General features: G+C 40.1%; 1 protein-coding gene and 1 long non-coding RNA gene across 8 annotated transcripts in view; one reads left to right on the forward strand and one right to left on the reverse strand.

Annotated features, from left to right (window-relative positions):
• Positions 1-2,190: 2,190 nt before the first annotated feature.
• The window catches only part of GPAT3 (glycerol-3-phosphate acyltransferase 3), a 54,280-nt gene continuing 35,678 nt past the window's right edge, over positions 2,191-20,792 (reverse strand). For 4 of the 7 annotated variants that reach the window (XM_008517202.2, XM_008517201.2, XM_008517203.2 and 1 more), the window contains exons 4-13: positions 19,707-19,977; positions 16,533-16,607; positions 15,923-16,012; positions 13,833-13,926; positions 10,671-10,786; positions 9,456-9,511; positions 9,054-9,139; positions 8,401-8,529; positions 7,282-7,361; positions 2,191-3,470 (exon numbers count right to left, since the gene is read on the reverse strand). In XM_008517202.2, coding sequence (XP_008515424.1) covers positions 3,359-3,470; positions 7,282-7,361; positions 8,401-8,529; positions 9,054-9,139; positions 9,456-9,511; positions 10,671-10,786; positions 13,833-13,926; positions 15,923-16,012; positions 16,533-16,607; positions 19,707-19,977 — 1,109 coding nt within the window. In that variant the 3' untranslated portion in view covers positions 2,191-3,358. The remainder of the gene's footprint in view (positions 3,471-7,281; positions 7,362-8,400; positions 8,530-9,053; positions 9,140-9,455; positions 9,512-10,670; positions 10,787-13,832; positions 13,927-15,922; positions 16,013-16,532; positions 16,608-19,706; positions 19,978-20,792) is intronic. The other 3 variants (XM_070612703.1, XM_070612702.1, XM_070612701.1) reach the window with 1 other exon arrangement.
• Positions 4,301-7,228, forward strand: LOC139082286 (uncharacterized). Its single transcript, XR_011538127.1, has 2 exons — positions 4,301-4,529; positions 6,996-7,228. It is a non-coding gene; the product is annotated as an uncharacterized lncRNA (long non-coding RNA).

Genomic DNA, 20,792 nt, shown 5'->3' on the forward strand with positions numbered 1-20,792 from the left:
ACAGCCACAGTATGACAACTGATAGACGAGTGGTGTAGTTCCCTGACCAGAAACGAACCAGGCCGCTACAGTGAGTGCTGAACCTCCACCACTAGACCACCAGGGCTGGCTGCCAACATCCTACCACAGCGCAAGCCTAATTCCTACTAAACATACAAACTAGAGACACCCTTGTGCATGTATGCCAGGAGACATATACAAGCATGTTTACAATGAAGCTAAAACTAACCCTATGCCCATCAGCAGTAAATGCAATAACAAACTGATTTTTCATAACTTCCAGGATATAGCCATGTTCTACTTATTGGCCTGGGTAACAAGTATGCCGATATTTGTTTTTATCATTGCCGTTAAAATGTACCTGCACACTTTCAGATACACATGCGTGTATTTTACAATTTCACAGTAATTAAAAAGAAGGCAAGTGAGAATCAGAGAAGTAAATTATCAAAGGCTGCAAAGCCAGTCAGTGCTAGAGCCACAATTAGAAAATGTCTTTATGACTCTTTATCTCATCATCTTAACAATTATTCCAAAAAATAACATGGAATACTACTAGCATCAACCCATTAGAAACTAGTGTTAAAAAGACAAAAGCAAGCACATAGCTTTTGTCGAGATCCTTACTGGGGCCCCTCGTTTTCAGTACCACTCCCAGATCCCAGCTTCACCCCACCTCCCATCACAACCTACTCAGACCTAGCAGGAAGCCACATTTCAGAAACAGACTGAGAGCAATTCTGGCCAATAGGCCGTCATCACGACCCACAGTACATTACCTATAGTCACGAGAAACCAACATCCCGTATCATATATTTTAAGGTATTAACCGAAGGCCCAAAGTGCAACACATGCAACTGGAGGATGATGTCACATCACCAAGACGAAGTTGGATACGCCTTGGGAAGTCTGCTTATCCAGGAAAACTTTCCTCAAGACTGTTCTTTGCACCAGGCTGTGATCCAGGACTATTTCCTCTATGCTCTGAGTACATTTACTGTTTCGTACATGGCTCCTCATACAATCTCAAGATGTGCCAGGATATTTCAGAAACCCTTGGCATTCCTAAAACCCAGTGTCTGTAAATATGACAGGAAAGAGTTGGAATAAAAAAGGGCAATGTCAAGGCTCAGTGAATGATTCTGTGCAAGAGTTAGATGAAAGGTCTTATCTATCAAATCCTGCCTGCCCTCTACAGGACACCCTGCAATATCCCATTACAGTTACAGAAGACTCAGAAGTTGAAAAGACCAAACTCTGGGCACAACATTTCTAAAGTGGGTATAAAATAACATTAGGGAAGGCAAATACCAAAAAAAAAAAAAAAGGAGTTCTAGGGAATCTAAGCTAAATCTGAGCAGCATTTGCTTTCTAAAAACATGTTTTCAGGAACATGGCGCTTCTTCAAACAACTGGAAAACTAGTTGTGTAAGTCAAGGACCTACAAAAGTTTTGATTGAGACAGCGTTAGATTTTCTAGTGAATGAGTGATAGCGCGTTACTGCTTTCACGGTGCTCTAGGAAAGATACATTTTATCAGTGTCCAAACAAAACAGTTGTTGAGCTGTCTTTCAGTTTTCCTGAGGACTCCGCTAATTAAGAAAATGGATTTACTACTTCAAGCTATATCGAATGTGAAAAGTAAAAAAGGAATTCTTCTTTCTGAGAAAAAAATAAATAAGACGAAGAGTCACCCCAACATACATATTTGGATTTGCTGATTTTCAGTCAAGATCACCCCCAGTAGAGTTTTGGGGGCAAAACTTAAAGCAAGCACAAAGGGGGAAAGGATGAGGATGAGAACAGAAGAGCAGCTGACCATGAGGGTAGGCTGTTTGCAAATTTTCCTTTGGGATCAAATTCATCGATAAGAAGAATATATACTGACGATGCTATGCCCCGCGTGTCTATAATTAAGAGAGAGTTGCCAGAGTTCACCTGCAAAGTAATGGAAGCCTGTGACTTTGCTCAAGGCAGAGTCCACAGGGTCAGAGTCCAGATAACTAGGCTAAAAAGAAGAAAAAACAAACCCAAACCAGTGGTTCACATTCTCACTTCCTAGATGTTCCAGTCCAATAAAATCTAACCATGTCATTGAAATGAAAAATAAAGAATCCCTGTTCATAATAAGAAAGAATTTAACTTAAAACCAGAGGAGGGCAGAGGTAAGGGAAAATAAGACAGCACACATTTAGAAATATAGAATTTATTTATATTCACTGCAAGACAGTTTCACATTCTGTACATGGGTACCAGAAGAGATATAACACTCAAACATTGCTTATGCTGCGTGAGTCGGGAAACACTCATTTTCCCCTTTAAAACATTTAAGGCTCAGTTCCCAAAAGGAAATTTTACCACTTATTTTTCTGCTGAAGAACTGGGAAGGTTCTGACATAAATCACAAATGGGTAGCGGGGGAGGGGCTATGCACACACTTCTCTCATTCACACTCGGGTGGGAGATACTCTGTGTGATTTTTGTTGCTGTTGTTAAAGGCTCCTCCTATTTGAAAATGTGTTTTGTTACAAAATCAAATCACTAGATGGAAGAGGCACTAGGTACAGATCTTTACAGCATACATCAAAGAAAACTAAAAACTTTATCACCAGTTGCTGGCTAAAAAGTGTTTATTTAAAACTTGCCTACATATAAATGTACACACACAGTAACCTGGACTCACTTTTCTTTGGTAAAGTTCACCGAATAGTATTTCCCTTCTAACACACTAGTAAAAAGTAATTACATTTGCTGTAGACTTTCAGATCAGGTGGTCACAAATTTGTCCTTTCTCCTAAATACCGTCCTCCACTTTTCTTTTCAACACAACCTTCCATTTGTGTTGGGTAGAACATAACCATGACAGCAACCTTGCACAGATGTGTGATCCCCCTGTTCAAGCGATTGAAGGGAGTGGGAGGGAAGGGAGTGAGAAAGCTAATCATAGCAGAAGAGTCTGGGGTATTTTTTGAGAATTGCCATGTCACCGAGTTCCAAACGCAATGAGTCCTAAATGTGTTTTAGAAGTACTTTCTCCTGAACAAATATTTCATTCAATCAATGATGACATAATCATTTTACCAAAGGCAGAATCCGTTTAAACTCAGTGAACTCCCTCATAATTCATGAGGCTAATGCTATAAGAACAACAACAAAAGCCAAAAGGGGCACTGGTGGGTTCTGCCTCTGGCGTAAAGAGGTAGAGACAATCATCCTGTAGAAAAGATTAACAATAAAAAAAAAAAAACAATAAAACAAAACAGCACCCCCTACCCTCTCCCACCCAACCTCGAAAAAAACCATAATCCATTTCTAAAGGCTAATTCTGGGAAGCCAAGTTTTGTCTCCAGGGTGGCATTCAGTTCGATTCGGAGTTGAGAGACCCGTTGCCCACGATCATCTTGCTGTAATTCTTCTGCTGCTCTTCCCGAAAGGCGTCCTTCACCTTTCCTCTCTTCAGCCCTCCATCCCTGGGAATAGAAAGGTGAACAAATAAAAGATACTCCCAGCAATGGTTTAAAAGGGTTACCTATCAATACGTGGTGTGTGGTGCCACGACACATAAGTGGCTGGTCAGCAGTGGGACAAAGACACTGGATTTGGAAGCAGAAAGACCCAGATTTCAGTCTCTGCTCTACCACTCATCAGATGTGTGCTACTTTGAAGAAGGAATAATCTCTCTCATGGTTGGTTAAAACAAAAAATAACATCTCCACTCAATTTCTTTTTAGAAGTTAGGGCTGCTGTATTCAGAATTTTAACTCTATATTAAACTAGGATTGTTTACCTATCTTTTTCCCCAAGGAAAGCAAAATACTAGTTTTTTCATCCAATTGACCTACGTCTTACTAGAAAGCCATATGGAAAATTTAAAATACACATACAAGAACTGGTGAGGGTACTGTATATAGGTGGGTAAATTCTTTAAAGATAAATGGGTTAACCATGATTCAAATCTAATCCTATGTCTAACAAATTGTATTTTTATTCAAAGCACTATATATTTCAAGTACTGATAAGCCTCAGTATTCCAAAACAGACTGAGAATAAAACAAACAACAAAATCAAATATTCCATTCAACCAGTAGTTGTGCTATGTAAGCAGCATTCCTTCATTCAGAGCTTGTGAATCTTTGAACTTTCTCTGGGGTGGTGAAAACACAGACCTGCCTGGGTTATAAGTACTCCGCATGCCTTTCCTTCTTTGGGCAACACAACGAAATAACAAAGTGGAACAGCTGGGAGGAGCCTGGACTAACAGGGGCCACTACTTCTCTCCTAATCTAATGTTTTCGATTTTAACTCCTGGGAGAGCACGGACTGAGAACTTGCTTACCATACAGTGCCTGTTTAATTTTAACCCAGTTAAGTACAAATGTTTACCAAGTGCTCTCTGATGATGATGAATGGATCATAGTTTAGCCAGTGAACTCAAGGCCATGAAGACAGAACTTGACCTACAAACATGCCAACCTGAGCCCACTGCAATGTTCTGGCCTCTGGAGTCAAATCTAAGACACGGCCCTCTGGTAAGTCCTCAACCTTAAAACAGACCTTGATCCACAAATCTTCCAGGGGGTCAACGACAGAAATTTCCATGAAACAAGGTTATAAATTATTGTTAGGTCTCCAGAAACGTCCACAAAAGCCTCCTTTATCCAAATGAGCTGCGTGTAACTATTCACAGCATTTACACGAATTCTGAAGAGTAAGAACGAAGGGAGGGAGGGAGAGACAGAGGAAAGGCCATTCCTCCTTTCCTGAGATACTGGCCAAAATTAAAAGTTAGTAATGTTTGCCCTTGAGCATCCTGACGTTATTTTTACACAACTCTCCTGCCCAAGCCCCTAGTAAACCTCACACTGCTCTAAGCACCCCAGCTGTGACTTGCCATCCCGAGAGATTTCAAAGTTTTACCCAATTCCCCTTTGCAACAGCAGCAGATCTTACTGCTTAGGACGGCAGCAGTCACATATAAAAGCCAGTTTAAGGTGATACAATTAAGTTCTCATTTAATCTAGGGAAAAAACCAATCTAGACGTTAATTTACACCCAACGGATGAATGACAAATACATCTGGAAAGACAGTGAGTCTATTTTCTTTTTAAAGCAGAGGTTAGGTAATTAAAAGCAATGATTTACTATAAAATTGCATCTGGCCTTGAGAAAAGGAAATTGAAAAACTCTGGGGATCATTTCTGACAGATTTTGTTTAAGTCAGTCTGTGGGAGGCTGCCCTGTGGCTGACTCTCCTAGTCTGTTTTTATCTCTCAAAAGGCTTTCTTCCTTTCCTTGGTGTCTGAGGCTACGGATCCCAAGTTCCCAGCTTTTCATGATGGTCCAGGGCAGGAGCAGGGCTGGGATGTCAGGGAAGAGGGTGGGTAAGGAATAGAAATCAACGAACAAGGAGAGGAAGCCAGTTACACAAATGAACATGACCTCCAGGGCATTTCCAAACTAAGGCATTCTTAACCAGAACATTGGTAAGCCCATCATTTCATGGTATTACGATATCTGTCATTTAGTTTCACATATTCCAGCTTAGATAGTGAAATACAAATGTTAGTCGTAACCTATCAGAACCCTAGTCGTGACCTTAGGGCCAGTCAGTTGTCCTAAAACAAGAACTCATGCTCCAGGGGTGGTCAGCCAAGCATTTAATCTGAAGGCCATCCTCCAAAGGTGCCACTTCAGGCTTCAGCTGTCTTTATCGCCCATCAACTTCCCAAGCTTTGTTAATTAGCATAATGAATTTTAGAAATGGGGTCTCATTATAGAAATCAGTGGCTCATTAATTAGCATAATGGATGCCAGAAACAGGCTTTTCTGGTGAAATTAGTTGTATCCAAGATAGGCGAACAGATAAAATATTTTAGAGACATTGCCTACCCTTGCACTAAAGCATCCAAGAATCTAGTGAGCCCTTCTTCCAGAGGCTTAATGCCTGATCAGTCCCAGGTCCCTCTGAAGGTACAGATGTTCTTGGCAGCCTGGCTGACAGCCTGACTCAGTGAGCCAAGTCCTGCTCCTAGCACACTGCTACAACTGCCTCCCATGAACTTTTCATGTAAAGTGTTTTCAAAACACCAAAAATGGCGCACAGCAGGGACTTTATAGGACTTGAAGTATGGACTGTTTTATGCCACCTTGCTAACAGAATGACTACGTGTGTAAGAATTGAGTCTCCCATTATAATGTAGGTATAGTTAACCCTCACTGATACAGACTAAATGTTGGGGTCCCCCACAAAATTCATATACTGAAGCCCTGTCCCCCAATATGACGGTATTTGGAGATGAGGCCTTTGGGAGGGAATTAGCTTCACTTGAGGTCATGAGGGTGGGGCCCTCAAGATGGGATTAATGCCTTTATAAGAAAACATACCAGAGAGCTTGTATTCAAAAGAGATCACACAGCAAGAAGACGAAGGCTATTTGCAAGCCAAAAGGGAGAGAGAGCTCTCACCAGAAATGCACCATGCCGGCACCCTGATCTTGGACTTCCAGCCTTCAGAACTGTGAGAAATTACATTTCTGCTGTTTAAGCGCCCCAGTCTATGGTAGTTTCTTACAGAAGCCTAAGCAGACTAACACACACATCTACATTCAATCTTCCTTACACAAATAACCAAAAAACTAAAACCATAGTTATCTATAACTAAAATATTTTACTTACTTCCTTTCAAGTTTTTAAGTTTTCTTTAATATAGCTAGAGCTAGAGCTAAATACAAACGAGCCTATAAGTTGCCCCTTGCCTCCCAGGGTCCATTCCCTACCCCCAAATCCATTCTCATGTTCTTCTTCAGCAAAAGAACCCTAAATTTTAGCTAGACACATGGCCACTCAGAACAAACCCTACATTCCCCAGCCTCCTTTGCAGCTAGGTGTTATCATATGACTTGAGTTCTAGCCAATGGATGCAAGCAGAAATGGCAGGTCCAAATTCTAGTCTGTGTTCTTAAAGAGATGGGTGTGTTTTAATTCTTCCCTGCTAGTCATTTGCCGAACACAATGGGTGGAGCTGGAGCAGCCAGCTTGGACCATGAAGCAGAAGCACATCAAGGATGGGAGAACAATACAGAATGAGCTGTTACACCAGCTGGACTGCCTATGTTTAAGTGAGAGGGATAAAGTGCTATCTTATTGAAGCCATTGTTATTTGGAATAAACCACTGTCACTTTCAGCTAAACCTCCAGGTAACTAGCAGAATAAATGACATTATTAAAAGTGATTTTTTTTTTAATTAAAAGAAGTGATAATACTCCTGAAAAATTTCTTACCAGGGAAGCTCAGTCAGTCCTCCTTGGACAGCAATAGCAGACTTAACCCTATTAGCAAACTGGGCTGCATCTTCTCCCTCCTGGGGGGAAAATAATTACAAGCACACCCTGGTGACAGAGTTTTCAAATAATGTCTTAAAACATCTCATAATCATTTAGATTTGTTTTAAAATATAAGATTCACATTTTAGCTCAAATATGTTCTAGTTTCAGTCAGTCATGGTAAATATCATTTGTTCTATCAAGAAAATGCAGTACCGTATTGTTTAATTTTTTTTATCAAGTGTATATATTTACTGTGCTCTTTATTAGTCTTATAGGGGATTGGAATTGGCCACCCCAAAATGGGCCTCTTTGGTGTGAGGATTGTTTTGGGCTGGTTACTTTTAAAAACTGCAGACAGCAGATAAGCTCTGAAAAGTGGAATTTCACCCTTTGCAAGAGACATTTGCATTTGTAAGGGAAAGCTCCATATGTAAAGGTGTCTCCCTCTCTGTACCAAGAAGAAGGGGATGACCTTCTCTCTAAAAACTCTGATCAATGCAAAAGGCAAGAACTTAAATCTGCATAATAACCTAAGTCTTGTTTACTATACTTTTCTGGTAATCTCCATAACTGACTCCCCCCACCCCCAACATCCTCCTTTGTCTTTAGCTGAGGATGGTATTTAAGGTGAGAGCTTCTGCCATTTTGGCAAGTTGCTCAGTTTTCCTGAGTCATTCCCATGTATACATGTTGTAAAGCTTTGTTTGATTTTCCTGTTATTCTGTCTCCTGTCAATTTAATTCACAGCCTGGCCAGAAGGGCCTAGAGTGAGTAGAGGAAATGTCTTCCTCCCCAGTCTCATCCAAGTTACAACACTCCATAATATCTGTAGGTTCAATAAACCAATAGCAATTGTAAAAAATATTATGGAAAAGAGTCTCTGAATATAAAATGGTCTAATTGAAGAAAGCTAAATACATTTTTTTTTAAATGACTCATTTGCTGGGAAAATAGAAAGTCAGTCTAGTTCTAGCTGACAAGAGGGAGGGAGACACCCAGGTTTTCAGGAGAAGGTTGTCTCGCCTTCATCTTATTAGATAAAGCAGCAGAGACCAGCTGTTATGGAAGGAATACCTCTCTGGTCATGGGGGGCAGGTACCACACATCACAGACGATGGCCCAGCTGGTCATCACTCGAAGCAGGTAGCTCACCATGTTGTATTTACTACTGTTCCAAAATGCATCACCAAACTGAGGGTTATACTGAGAAAAAAGAAAAAAGCACATCCCAGTTATGAACTAAGTGGTGGCTTCTCTTGTCCATGCCAATGTTTTCAAAGCGGCAGGCCAAACAACTCTATCGGATTCCAAAAAAAAGAGAAGCTACTTCACTTCACGGAAATAATAAAAAAGTGACTGGGGACAGCTAACTCCTCTGACGAGAGCCCCAGAGTGCTACGACAGAGGGCTATTTACAGGACTCTTAAATAAGTCTCCCTCTTAACTGCAAGGCAGGTGGAAGTAGTAACAGTATCTGTTTTGCTTATGACTGTCCTCAGTACTCAGGCACTGGCCTGGCACACAGGCACCTAGGACACATCTATACGTATATCAACAGAGAGAGAGAAAAATGATCAAGTCAGTCCGGCAAATGTAAACAACTGGTGAATTGAGTAAAGAGTATGCAAATGCTCCTGATTCTTGCAAATTTTAAGTTTGATGTTATATCAAAATAAAGTTGCCAAGTCATGCCCTTTTTGGGGGAGGAGGGGGGATATCTGTTTTACCTTAATTGCAACTGGATGTATGGTTCCTCCAATTTCAAAGCTTCCCTTTTTAAACATCATGACTGAAGTGTTGTTGATGCAAGTTCCTGCAGGGGAACGGGGAGCAGGGGGAGTGGTCGCAAATATTTTTAAAAGCAGTCAGTTTTGAAACAAATTTTTAAAAGGAATTATTCTTATATAAAATAATTTTAAATATTCAAATCATATCTAAATCAAGATCAAAAAGGTCCCATGACTTCCATCAAATCTCAAAAGAAAGCAGGGAATTACCGGCTCAGAGAAGGCCATTCCATTCCTAAAGGACTGGACTACGAATGCCTGTCCTAGAACCACCCAATTCCTCATCCACAGTGGGTGCTTGTTGTTCCCAACCACAGCTTAGCAGGCAGTCTCCCTTCTTACCTTCAGGGAAGATTAATATGGGTAATTTTTTCCTATCAGCAATGTGTTCTTTTAGTCTGTGAAGAAAAACAAAGGCTCAAAATTCTACCTTTAAAAAGAGAGAGGTGGGTATCCTCTTTGGTATTCTTTATGCTTAACTAGAACGAATATATTGCAAAGCAAGAAGGAGAACAGACATAAGATATAAGTAAAGGAAATAAGCTCAAGTCGGTCCCTTTCTAAAAAACTCTAAAGATATCTGCACTATTTCAAGTTCTCTCATCTCAAAGTGAGTGATTTTCAGTGCCTTCTGCCTGCTCTGAAAAAAGAATGCTAGGCTGTCATGTGACCCGAGCTCTGGAGCCCCTGTATCATGAGCTCTGTGTCCTTCTCTGTGTACTTATATTTCCTCATCTGAAAAATGGGAATATTGATTGCTGGACCTGTCTGTCTTATGGCCAGTAGGTATAAAAAGACTCTTTAAATGAGTCAGGCTGAACGTTCCTGGGAAAGACGCATCCTAAAGCTGAGAATGACAGAAATTCTTCCAGCCTCAGGTCCTGTCCTCGCTGCAGCCAGCCTTAGATTCCCAACTGCAACTGCTCATCAGAAGGTGGTATGGCTGAGATGGGGAGATAACAGCCGCCAGAGTGTCCCATGGCTAAATAGTCTCAAAATGGGGAATAATTTTCCTAACCTTAAAGAGATTTCAACAAGTACTTTTCATTTAACTCTTAAGAGCGTGGCCCACTTCAGGTTTAGAGAAGCAATGACCAATAACGGCCTCAGGTAAAAAGCTGTTTCGCAGCAAAGGTTACTTGTAGCTTATCTCTACCCCAAGCCAGAGGTTCCTTCTCCCGTTCAGTAAAGAACACCAGCTCTGTCTGTCTCTAGGTAGATTCATTCAGCAAACACTTAGTCAACCATCTATTTATTCAGCAGTTACCAATTATTCAACTTGCAAGGCAGTAATTGTTAACTTTGAAAATTCAGTGGCTGGACTAAACCTAAGTCACAGCAATATAAACTTACGGGCCTTCTAACCTCATCATATATCCTACTATGACTACAGAATTAAAATTTTTAAAAATCTAGCCAAGATGTGATTCACCAGAAAAAGCCAACCACAAATAGAGTTTTATTAGTTTTAGTTTTAGTCCTCGGTACTGCTCTGCCTTCTTTGGCAGGAAGGCCAAGATGTATCAGATTTGATGCCACCCCAATGTCACTGCTTACCTCTTAGTAACCAGGTGCCGATCTTTCATTTCTGAGCGTTCAAACCACACATGTGGACATGCCTTGACTATAGCTCTCTGAATAATTCCCATCAATCCACCTTGAACCTGGCCGACCTGGAAGGACCATGAGCAAAAGAAAGAAATGTAAAGGCACAGCTGGCCAAAGAAAGCCTTTTTTTTTTAAGTGCTAGTAAGTTCCTCTTCCCCGCTCAGAGAAAAGACTGGCATTCTTCTACTGACTGAAGTCTATTTAAAGGACATGAATAGCCAAACATAAGCAAAAAGTGTCCTCTGGCACCTTTGAATTTTAAGCTATGTTGCTACACTAGCTATTCTCTACCCATAAAAGGTAGAGGTCTTTCAACTCAGTCAAGAGAAGAGAAATGCACATTAAAACTACGCTGAAATACCATTACTCACCCATCAGACTGACAAAGATTCAAAAGCTTCACAATGCACTCTGAGCCAAGGCTACAGGAAACAGGCATTCTCATACATTGCTTGGGATGGGGGAGACTATAACAGCTGAGGAAGGAAATCAGGCAATATCTATCAAAACTACACACACATTTATCCTTCAACTCAGTAATTCCACTTCTAGGAATTTACCCTGAAGATATACCTCCAATGAAATGAAAATACATGTGCACAAGGTTTTAATTGTGGCATTACTTGTAGTTGTGAGATATTGGAAACTACCTAAATGTCCAAACATAAGAAATTAGACAAATAAACTATGATACATAAACACAATGGGAGTACTATGCAGCTGGGAAAAGAATAAGGTTGATCTCTATCACTGATAAGGAGTGATTTCCAGGAGATACTGTTAAGTGAAAAAAGTGAATTGCAAAAGAACAAATATAATATCCCACCTTTTGTGTAAGACAGAAGGGGAAATATACACATATATTTGTTTATTGCTACAAAAAGAAAGGATAACCAAAACCAATGAAGTTGGAAAGCTACAAGGGTACAAGGGAATAGGGTAGAATGGACATGGGAGGGAGTGACACTTCTACAAGTATACTTTTTTTGTTTAGTTTTGACATTTGGAAGCATATTAATATCCTACATATTTAAAAAATAAATCAACAAAGACGGGACCAGCAAACTGAAACAAATGAACCCATCTGTATTTCAAATGAATAAAAGAAAGACACTAAAGGAAGTGGGGGAAAAAATCCAAGAAATTTACAAAGACAGTATTTGACTACACACCCGCCATCTTGGGTGGGGTACCAAGAAGGACTGCAAAATACACTGAATTCTCTTTACAACATCTGTTTTTTTGTAGTGAAACAGGTGAAGCAATTCTAAAACAATTTTAAGTATAGTATAGAATTGAGAAAATGAGTAAATATGTTGATATTGTTGGGAAATGAGGTTTTTACTGTGAAAAAAGGAGATGCTTAAATCCAAGTGGCTTTAGCTTTCTTCACTCCACCCACTGGAAAGTAGGCAGGTACTGTGCTTTTCTAAACCTTGGCTAATACTGTAATTGCAGTTATAGATGATCCTAAAGCATGGAAAATGCCAACAAAATTCTGAGGCCCTGAGTCACAAATGAGTTATACTCAACTCTTTGTTGATCAGTACACAGAAGGAATATGGTCTTAGAAACACAAAATCATGATTAGGCAAGTTGGTTAGCATGCCTGAACCTCTGCTTTCTCATCTACAACAAAATTTCAGCCCTGAACTCATTGGATCACAGGGAAGGTCAAATATAAAGGATGTGAAAGTGCTTGTCCACATAAAAGCAGGAAATTATCATATACACCCAGAACTGTGCTGGGGATCTATCCAGAATTGTTAATGTCAAGATCCTTGGATGGGCTTTCCAGGGATCCATAAGCATCTTGAAATTATACACAAAATTGTGTTTGTATGATGCACGTTTGTTGTTGTTTCCAAAAAAAAAAAAAGGGTACACAACTATAAACTGATTCCTAACCTAAAAAAGGTTAAGAACTACCAATTCCCATAAGTCTTTTCGGAGAGGTGGTTAAAGCTTCCTTAGATTCAGAAAGAGCTCCACAGCTTAGAGAAAACTTAACAATATGTTAAGATGTGGTTGCCCAGGAGTTATATATCTGAACTTATATTTTAGACAGATTAGATCTCTGGCAATGAGTTAGGAGTCTTTACAAAGGCCTTCAAAACCCCCTCAATGATGGTAAAACCCAGGAAGAGTCCCATACTGGTACATGTGTCTGCACCCCCCACTCTCCTACACTTCATCAATAATGGCTCCCTTCAAAGGCCTGCCCAGAAAAGCACACCTGACCCTGACTGTCAGTCACGGCAGCTGACAGTGAAATAAAATCCATCTTCTCTCTCTGAAACCCCAGCCACCACCATAAGATATGAAAAGAAGATCCCCCAGGACTCCTTTCCCTCATTCTATTCCACACACCACCTTAGGTCCTATTTACCACCATGTAGGAAAGGACATCTTTGATTATCCTCCAAAATTTACTTGACATACATAAAGGAGATGCAAGAAATCTTGCCCAGTTCTTAGGGGCGATAGAAAACAGAGATCTGAAAATATGTCAGAATGGGGTTCATCCCACCATAAGGTCTTTTGAGGTGTTTGATTTTACAGTGGGCTTTGTGGTTTGTTGTTGGGTTTTCCTTTCCTTTCTTCACTTTTCTTTTGGGGCTGTAGGCAAAAACTGAGACAGCTGATGTGGTATAAATACTTGCCTTTCTTGGTTGATCTTCATCAAAGAGCCAGATTTTTTTTAATTGCATACAACTTGCTGAAGGAAGACAGAACTAACTGCCTGGGAAGGGATTTGTGCAGCTCGAAGGAGGAAGACTTTAATGTCTCAAAGTGTTGTTAAACGTTGCGCTCTAAAAGGGATTTTAGAAGCAAGGTGGAAGCAACTTTATAAAGTCCTGTCCAGTTCCATACGTCTACATCTCGTAAGCTAGTATTTTTACCACTCTAAATAGAATGGCTATGGCCTTTCTTTTTCTTGCACTATCTATTCCTCATGTAAATATATTACATAACTCACACAGCTACAGTAGGATAACCCAGTCACTTTCTAATACAAAACTCACTTTATAATTTGTGCCAAAATAAATTAAAAGTCTGTGCAATCCACAAAACATGCAACTACTTGAAATCTCAGTGAGTTGCTCTTACCATGGCATAGCATCCATCCGTTGTCAAGATAAAAACATCTATCGGGGAGGTGTGATTGGCAACACAAATGCCTCCCTTCTGGGGTCTGTACTGCCTGCAATTGCAAAGAATGGTAAATGCCAAACCTTGAAAAACGGCCACTAATTTGCAGAATAGCATGTAGACATTCATCCTGTAAGTTTTGAGGGGCTCGCCTGGTGGCGTAGCAGTTAGGTTCACATGCTCCACTTCAGTGGCCAGGGTTTTGCCGATTTGATTCCCAGGTGCAGACCTATGCACCGCTCGTCAAGCTGTGCTGGGGCAGGCGTCCCACGTATAAAAAGTAGAGGAAGATGGGCACAGATGTTAGCTTACAGCCAATCTTCCTCAGCACAAAGAGGAGGATTGGTGGGGGACGTTAGCTCAGGGCTAATCTTCCTCAAAAAAAAATAAGATAAAATAAAGTTTCAAAGTACGCAGGCCCATCTTAAAAAGGTTATCTCTAGGCAGTATGATGGAAGTAGGAGAAGGGTACAGGAGAAGGAACGAGGACTTTCCCTTTACATATATTTATGTTGTTTTTTTGTAATGATCATATTTTCCTTTTATGATGAAAAGACAATTTTAAAATACTATACTGAATTACAAAGATCCCTAACTTTAATTAATAAATTTTGTGATATGTAAGTTTCACCTATTTTATCATAAGTATTTTCATATTATTTCAATCTTCATAAGCGTCACTTTTAAGGGCTTCATGGTGATCGACAGAGTAAATGTACTATAGTTTCTTCCCTCCTATCCCCCTAAAGCAGAGGTTGGCAAATTTTTCCAGTCATAGACCAGATAGTAAATACTAGGCTTTACAAGCCAGCCAACCCTTATCAAAACTATTGGACTCTGCTGTACTCTGCTATTTGGGTACAAAGGCAGCCACAAACAATATGTAAATGAATGAAAGTGGCTTTGTTCCAATAAAACTCTATTTACAATAAACAGATGGCAGGATACCATTGGCCTCTAGGCCCATAGTTTAGTTTGCTGACCTCTGACCTAGAGGTTCAACCAGTATTTGACACTATGGAAGCAAAGTAGTTCTGTTTGGGCCTATCCAGAGCAGAGAGAGAATCAAATGCATAACAACTTTAGCGCATTTTCCTTAAAACTGGAAAAATTCTATACGAAGTCATTAACTCCTCTCTATGTCATGAAGCACCTTTTCTATAGAAGGTATCTCCTCTGATCACACTTCCAGCAAAGCATTTTCTTCTACCCCTCACCCCAAAACTCACAGCCCAATCACAAAATCATATAATTTTAGAAATGTAAGAGGCCTTTTATGTTGGTAACATATGGTAAAGCCATATGACAAAATGTTTCCCTTCTAGAAATGAGACAGAAAGATCCAGTCAGTAAAAAAGAGAAGCTTGTCCTAGAAGTTTTAAAACAATGTGTTAAATGTTAAAAAAAAAAAAAAAAAAAATTGGGTTAAAAGAAAAATAATTCAAAACAACCAAAATTACTCTCACTCAGCTAATACCTTCACTGGGCTACCTTTATGCTCTGCGATCAGTGTTGAGGGAAGCCGAAAGCAGTGCTCTGTTTCAAGGTTCAGCTATGGAATTTTAGAAGTGGCAGGATTGAGACTAGAAACCAGGCCTCCGGGCTCCCAGGCTAGTCCTCCTTCCACCACACTACCGGCCTGTCAGCTTCTCCGTCTTCTCAGTCAGCCAGACCCAGCTCAAACCCTGACCCTGCCACTTCCTAGCTATGTGACCCCAGATAACCAATCCCAGAGCTTCCATCGCTTCACCCATAAAATGGGATAACAGCACCCGCCTCATAGGGATGACCAGGAGAAGCACAGGCCTGGCGTGCACACCATCGATGCCAATGCTGAAGCATCGTTACAGATTTGTTACTGCGAACAGATTGCTTTTTGAAAGCGTTTTTGTGCATTGTTACGTCTGTGACACTCTAACCGGCAGGGATGAACGCACTAGAAGTACTCTTACCTCACCTGCTTCCTCCCACCCACCTGCAAGGCTCTCCTGTCAATCACATGCTGGATTTACCTAGAGAAAGGCAGGCACAAGCCAGCAGACACTCACTTGTTATGATAATGAATGGTACCGGAGAGGGATCGCACACAGATCCGGCAGCAAGTCAGGTGGACCAGTTCACTCAGCCAGCTTTTGAGGCTGAAGAAAAGAGAAATCACTTTATTGTGCAGTTCTGGGCACTCCTAAGAAAAATGACAATGAAAGCTTCAATGTGCCCCTTCACAGCAGCATACTGTATTCCGAAACACAAGCCCAGCTCAATTCTTATAGTCTCACTGAGGCATTTAGGACAAAACTCTAGTGGAAAATAGCTCCCATCCTATTAGATCATCACGATAAATTTCTGACCAAAATAAGCTGAAGCTTCTTTGGTCTCAGCCTTATGAGCTTGACAACTATAGGACTCCTGCCTTCCTTGAGTTCCTCCATCCATTTTCTTTCTCCTCTTCATTTCCTCCTTGAAAAAAACAACTTCTTACAATTTATATGAAAGTATGATAGAAAATCAAACATGAATATGAAATAAGCAGGACCTTAGTAAGTGTGTTGAGGCCATAAATTGGTGCAATACACAGGAATCAAACAAACATTCTCTCTGTGGACACAGCTAAGGAGAGGGACCATGTTATTTACATCTGGGTGGAAGGAAACCGCTCACCTGCTGTCCGGCAGCTGCCCGACCAGTGTAGTTCCCATAACCAACAAACTGATGCCAATGAAAGCCAAAGTAACCCTGACAAAGAAAAGAAAAGGTAATGCAAAAGTCAGTTAAATAATAGGGGAAAAGGGAAAGAATCTAAAAGTTCATAAATAATGAAATTATAAATAAGGTATGGAGCATCCATGCCATGGAATATGATGCGGCCATTTAAAAGAATGGGTAAATCTATAGATTCTGACATGGAAGAATAGTCCTTGGTACATTTTGAGGGGGGAAAAAAGCAAGTATGTTTCAAAATACTATATAAGTATGATACCATGTTCACAATAACAGCAAGCACATAACTAGTCTATAGACGCACAGAGAAGGCCTGGAAATCTGTTCACAAAACTGCCAAGTTCAATCTATGAAATTATCAAAGGGTTAAGTGGGCTAGTGAGTGAAAGGAATAAATTAAAAGTTTTGCCCTGGGGCCGCCCGGTGGCACAGTGGTTAAGTTCGCACGTTCCGCTTCTCAGTGGCCCAGGGTTCGCTGGTTCAGATCCTGGGTGTGGACATGGCACCGCTTGGCAAGCCATGCTGTGGTAGGCATCCCACATATAAAGTAGAGGAAGATGGGCATGGGTGTTAGCTCAGGGTCAGGCTTCCTCAGCAAAAAGAGGAGGATTGGCAGCAGATGTTAGCTCAGGGCTAATCTTCCTCAAAAAGAAAAAAAAGTCTTGCCCTTCTGCTTTTCTGAATTATTTTAATTTTTTTTAAATGCATACATATTAGCTTCTTGCATAATATATGAAAAAAGCTTTATATTGTATAAAGGAGTCATTTCAGGTTGAAAGTACTTATTTTGTTCAAGATGCTTTGGTGTGGCGTGGTATGGTTGTAAAAGGACATATCTTGCAAAGGTCTGAAAATAACCTGTTTTTCTGTGTTTTTTAATCATGGAGGTACAAAAGGGTATAGTTCAAATTTTTCTCAAAGGAATTTAAAATTTATAGCAAATGGCAAGAAAGTTAAAGACTCTTTCATAATAAGAACACATCATATTTCCAGGTAGGAATCCTCTAATGCAAATCTAACTGGTGTCCCTTTGTATGTTCAAGATAACTCAGAAGTTAGCAAACACGGTGACTGCCAACACCTCTAATCTCCATATACATGCTTTCTCATTTTTGAAAAGTACTTTTCATATACATTCCAATCACTCCAAAAAGAAAATAGTCATTTTCAGAAATGTAAAAAGAATTACTCAAAAAGAAAAAGCTGAGATTTAAAATCTTTCAGGGGCTGGCCCCGTGGCCGAGTGGTTAAGTTCGCATGCTTCGCTGCAGGCGGCCCAGTGTTTCGTTGGTTCGTATCCTGGGCGCGGACATGGCACTGCTCATCAGGCCACACTGAGGCGGCATCCCACATGCCACAACTAGAAGGACCTACAACGAATATACAACTATGTACTAGGGGCTTTGGGGAGAAAAAAGGAAAAAAAAATAAAAAATAAAATCTTTCAAAATAAACAGGGCTTCCTTATAAACACCTCGGTAAGGTATTAAACCTTGTTAACGTTTTGGTTTAACACTTTTGACACAGCAATTTGAAGATCACATTCAGTTTTCTTTAGATGCCATATTTTCACGTCAGTCTCTGATGCAATAACTAAATCATTGTGTAATTTCATCCATCAATTATGCAAAAGCTTAAAATAACGTTTTGCCCTCTTGCCCTTGTGAGAATCACTTGTTCTTACACATTAAATCAGAAAAGGTTACATTTTAACATGTTTAACATTTGGGTTTAAAACTATGGAAAATTCTTATTTGATAGGCCAAAAAATTCTGTTTCCCAGATTAAGTGAGCCAAGATAAGAGTTCGCATGGATGATACAAGTTTTCAGCCACAAACTTTTTTTTAAGAGCTTTACTGAGATATAATTCACATATCACACAATTCACCCATTTGAAGTATACAATTCACTGGCTCTGGGGATATACACAGAGTTGTGCAACCACCAACACAGTCAATTTTAGCACAATCTGTTTTTTAAATGTTCATTTTATAGCAACTGCTTCCTTTAAAAAGCATTTACAAAGCAAGCTTTTCACACGGAAGGGTATGAACTAAGAGAAGGAGTCTCAATTCTGCCTTTTCTTCTCATTCTTGGGCACTTTCACTACTGGAGGATCTTAAATCTGTTGTTTCTTTGCAAGAATCTTTTATGTCACTTACCTATTTCGTGAACTTTAGTTTAAACTAGATAATACAGTCATAACACCATTTGCTGGGCACCCACAGCAGGTGAAAGCTAACCAACAAATGAGGGCGTTGCAAGTATTCCGTGTCGTAAAATCCTCACTCTCCAGCAGGTTGCCTTGGATTCAGTGGCTGACCCATGGACCGAGTGAAGATGTGAGAGCTAATCTGTACACTCAACTTTAGGAAAGTTTCATTTATTTTTAAGAATAAAAACAGAATAAATGGAAGCTGTAATTATAAATTGACTAGAAACTTCTATAAATAGAAGTTTAAATACTTTCTTCCTGCACATCAATGGATGGATAGTCTTGTGCATCCTCAGAGTATACGAACCCCACTTTGGGAACACTGGCTTAAGATTCAGACAAAAGTGTATGTGAAACCCTGAATTTCACTTTGTTGTCACAGCTGAAATGATCCCAAAAGACATACCATGCCCCAACATCTAGACGCTGGCAACGTGAGCTCAAGAAAACAGAAAGAAAACAGAAATCTGCCTTTGCGTACACTTGAGCAATCTCTTCCCGTGTAATATATCCTGTGCAGCAGCTCTGAACTGCTACTGACCAGCAAGGACAGGCAGTTATAGCTTGACTGACACACAGGTGAAAGCGAAACTGTAAATTCTCTCTCTCCTCCTTTTTCCTAACTTCCCTTTTGTATCCATCCTCAAATTATCTATGACTGAAAGAGCAACGTGGATCCAGATGGATATCTATTGGATTCTGAATACATACCTTCATTTGGGAAAAAAATGTGAGAACAGATACTTACTATGTTCCTGTGGAGGTCACATTTGGTGGTGTTATCCAAGTGGCAAGGGATAGGATTAGTACCATAGCACTCTCATGTGGCCATTACGTACATGACTAAAAAAGGAAGCTGAACCAATTACACCATCAAATTACCAGGCAGGAGACGTACCTCAGAGGTAGGAGGACACAGTAGCGTACTATGACGCCCAGCACCCACACCATGGTGAGCCGCAGACTGATGTACTGGAAATTTATATTGGTCCTTGTGAGGAGATTCCATGACACTAGCTCCTCTGAGGAGAACCTCTGGGTCACTTCATCTTCCACAATGGCTTCCAATCCCTTCTTGGAGAAATAAAACACGTCAGACAGCTCAAAGTCCCTTCCTCGCAGACCAGAGAGCCCTTTCTCCATGGGTGACTCATCTCTTTGGATAATACCTTAAAAGAAAGCATCAGGACATGAGAAAACGCCATAGGACAGAAGAACAACTGAGCAAAGGGGCAACTTTGTGAAGAAGACAAGCAAATAAATTTCATGGGCAACATGGAGCAGATTTCAGAAATAAAAGATAAGCAATTGCAGTGGGAAAAGACGTGACACCACTGAGTTTGCATGAAATGGCCTCCACCCAATGATTTTAATTCATTTCGGAGGAATTTAGCTCCTCAGTAACCCTCTTGCTTGCATTGCCTCACAACACACCATTAGCAAAGGAACACACAGAAACAAACTCTCCCTAAGTATAGATCTAGACTGTGCACAAATAAAGATTTCTGTTCTACCCTTATAAAAACCATAAAGTCAAAAAGCAAGCAAAATGGCAGAAGATATTTACCACAAATGGCAAAAAGTTGATTTTTTAATATGTGAAAATTAACTAATAAAAAACACAGGCTCCTGCAGAAAAGTAAGCAAAGTTCATGAACTGAATTCATAGAAGCAACATAGTTAATAAATATATCAAAACCTTTTTACTAGTAATCAAGGAAATGTGAATTAGACAAAGATTGGCCTGTTTACGTGATCAAATCAGCGACTGTTTTGTTTAATGATAAAGTTCAGTGATAGAAATAATACAGGGACTCTCACGCTCAACTTGTATGAGTGTGGAACAGGCAGAAACTCTGTCAAAACAGGTTTGGCATGCAGAGACTAAAAATAGTTTTGCTGATGATTCAATAATTCCAGTTCTAGGAATCTGTCATAAGAAAATAATCAGAAATGTAGGAAAGTGTTCACTATAACATTTTCC

This window comes from Equus przewalskii, chromosome 3 (assembly GCF_037783145.1).
Source record: "Equus przewalskii isolate Varuska chromosome 3, EquPr2, whole genome shotgun sequence".
Classification (NCBI taxonomy): domain Eukaryota; kingdom Metazoa; phylum Chordata; class Mammalia; order Perissodactyla; family Equidae; genus Equus; species Equus przewalskii.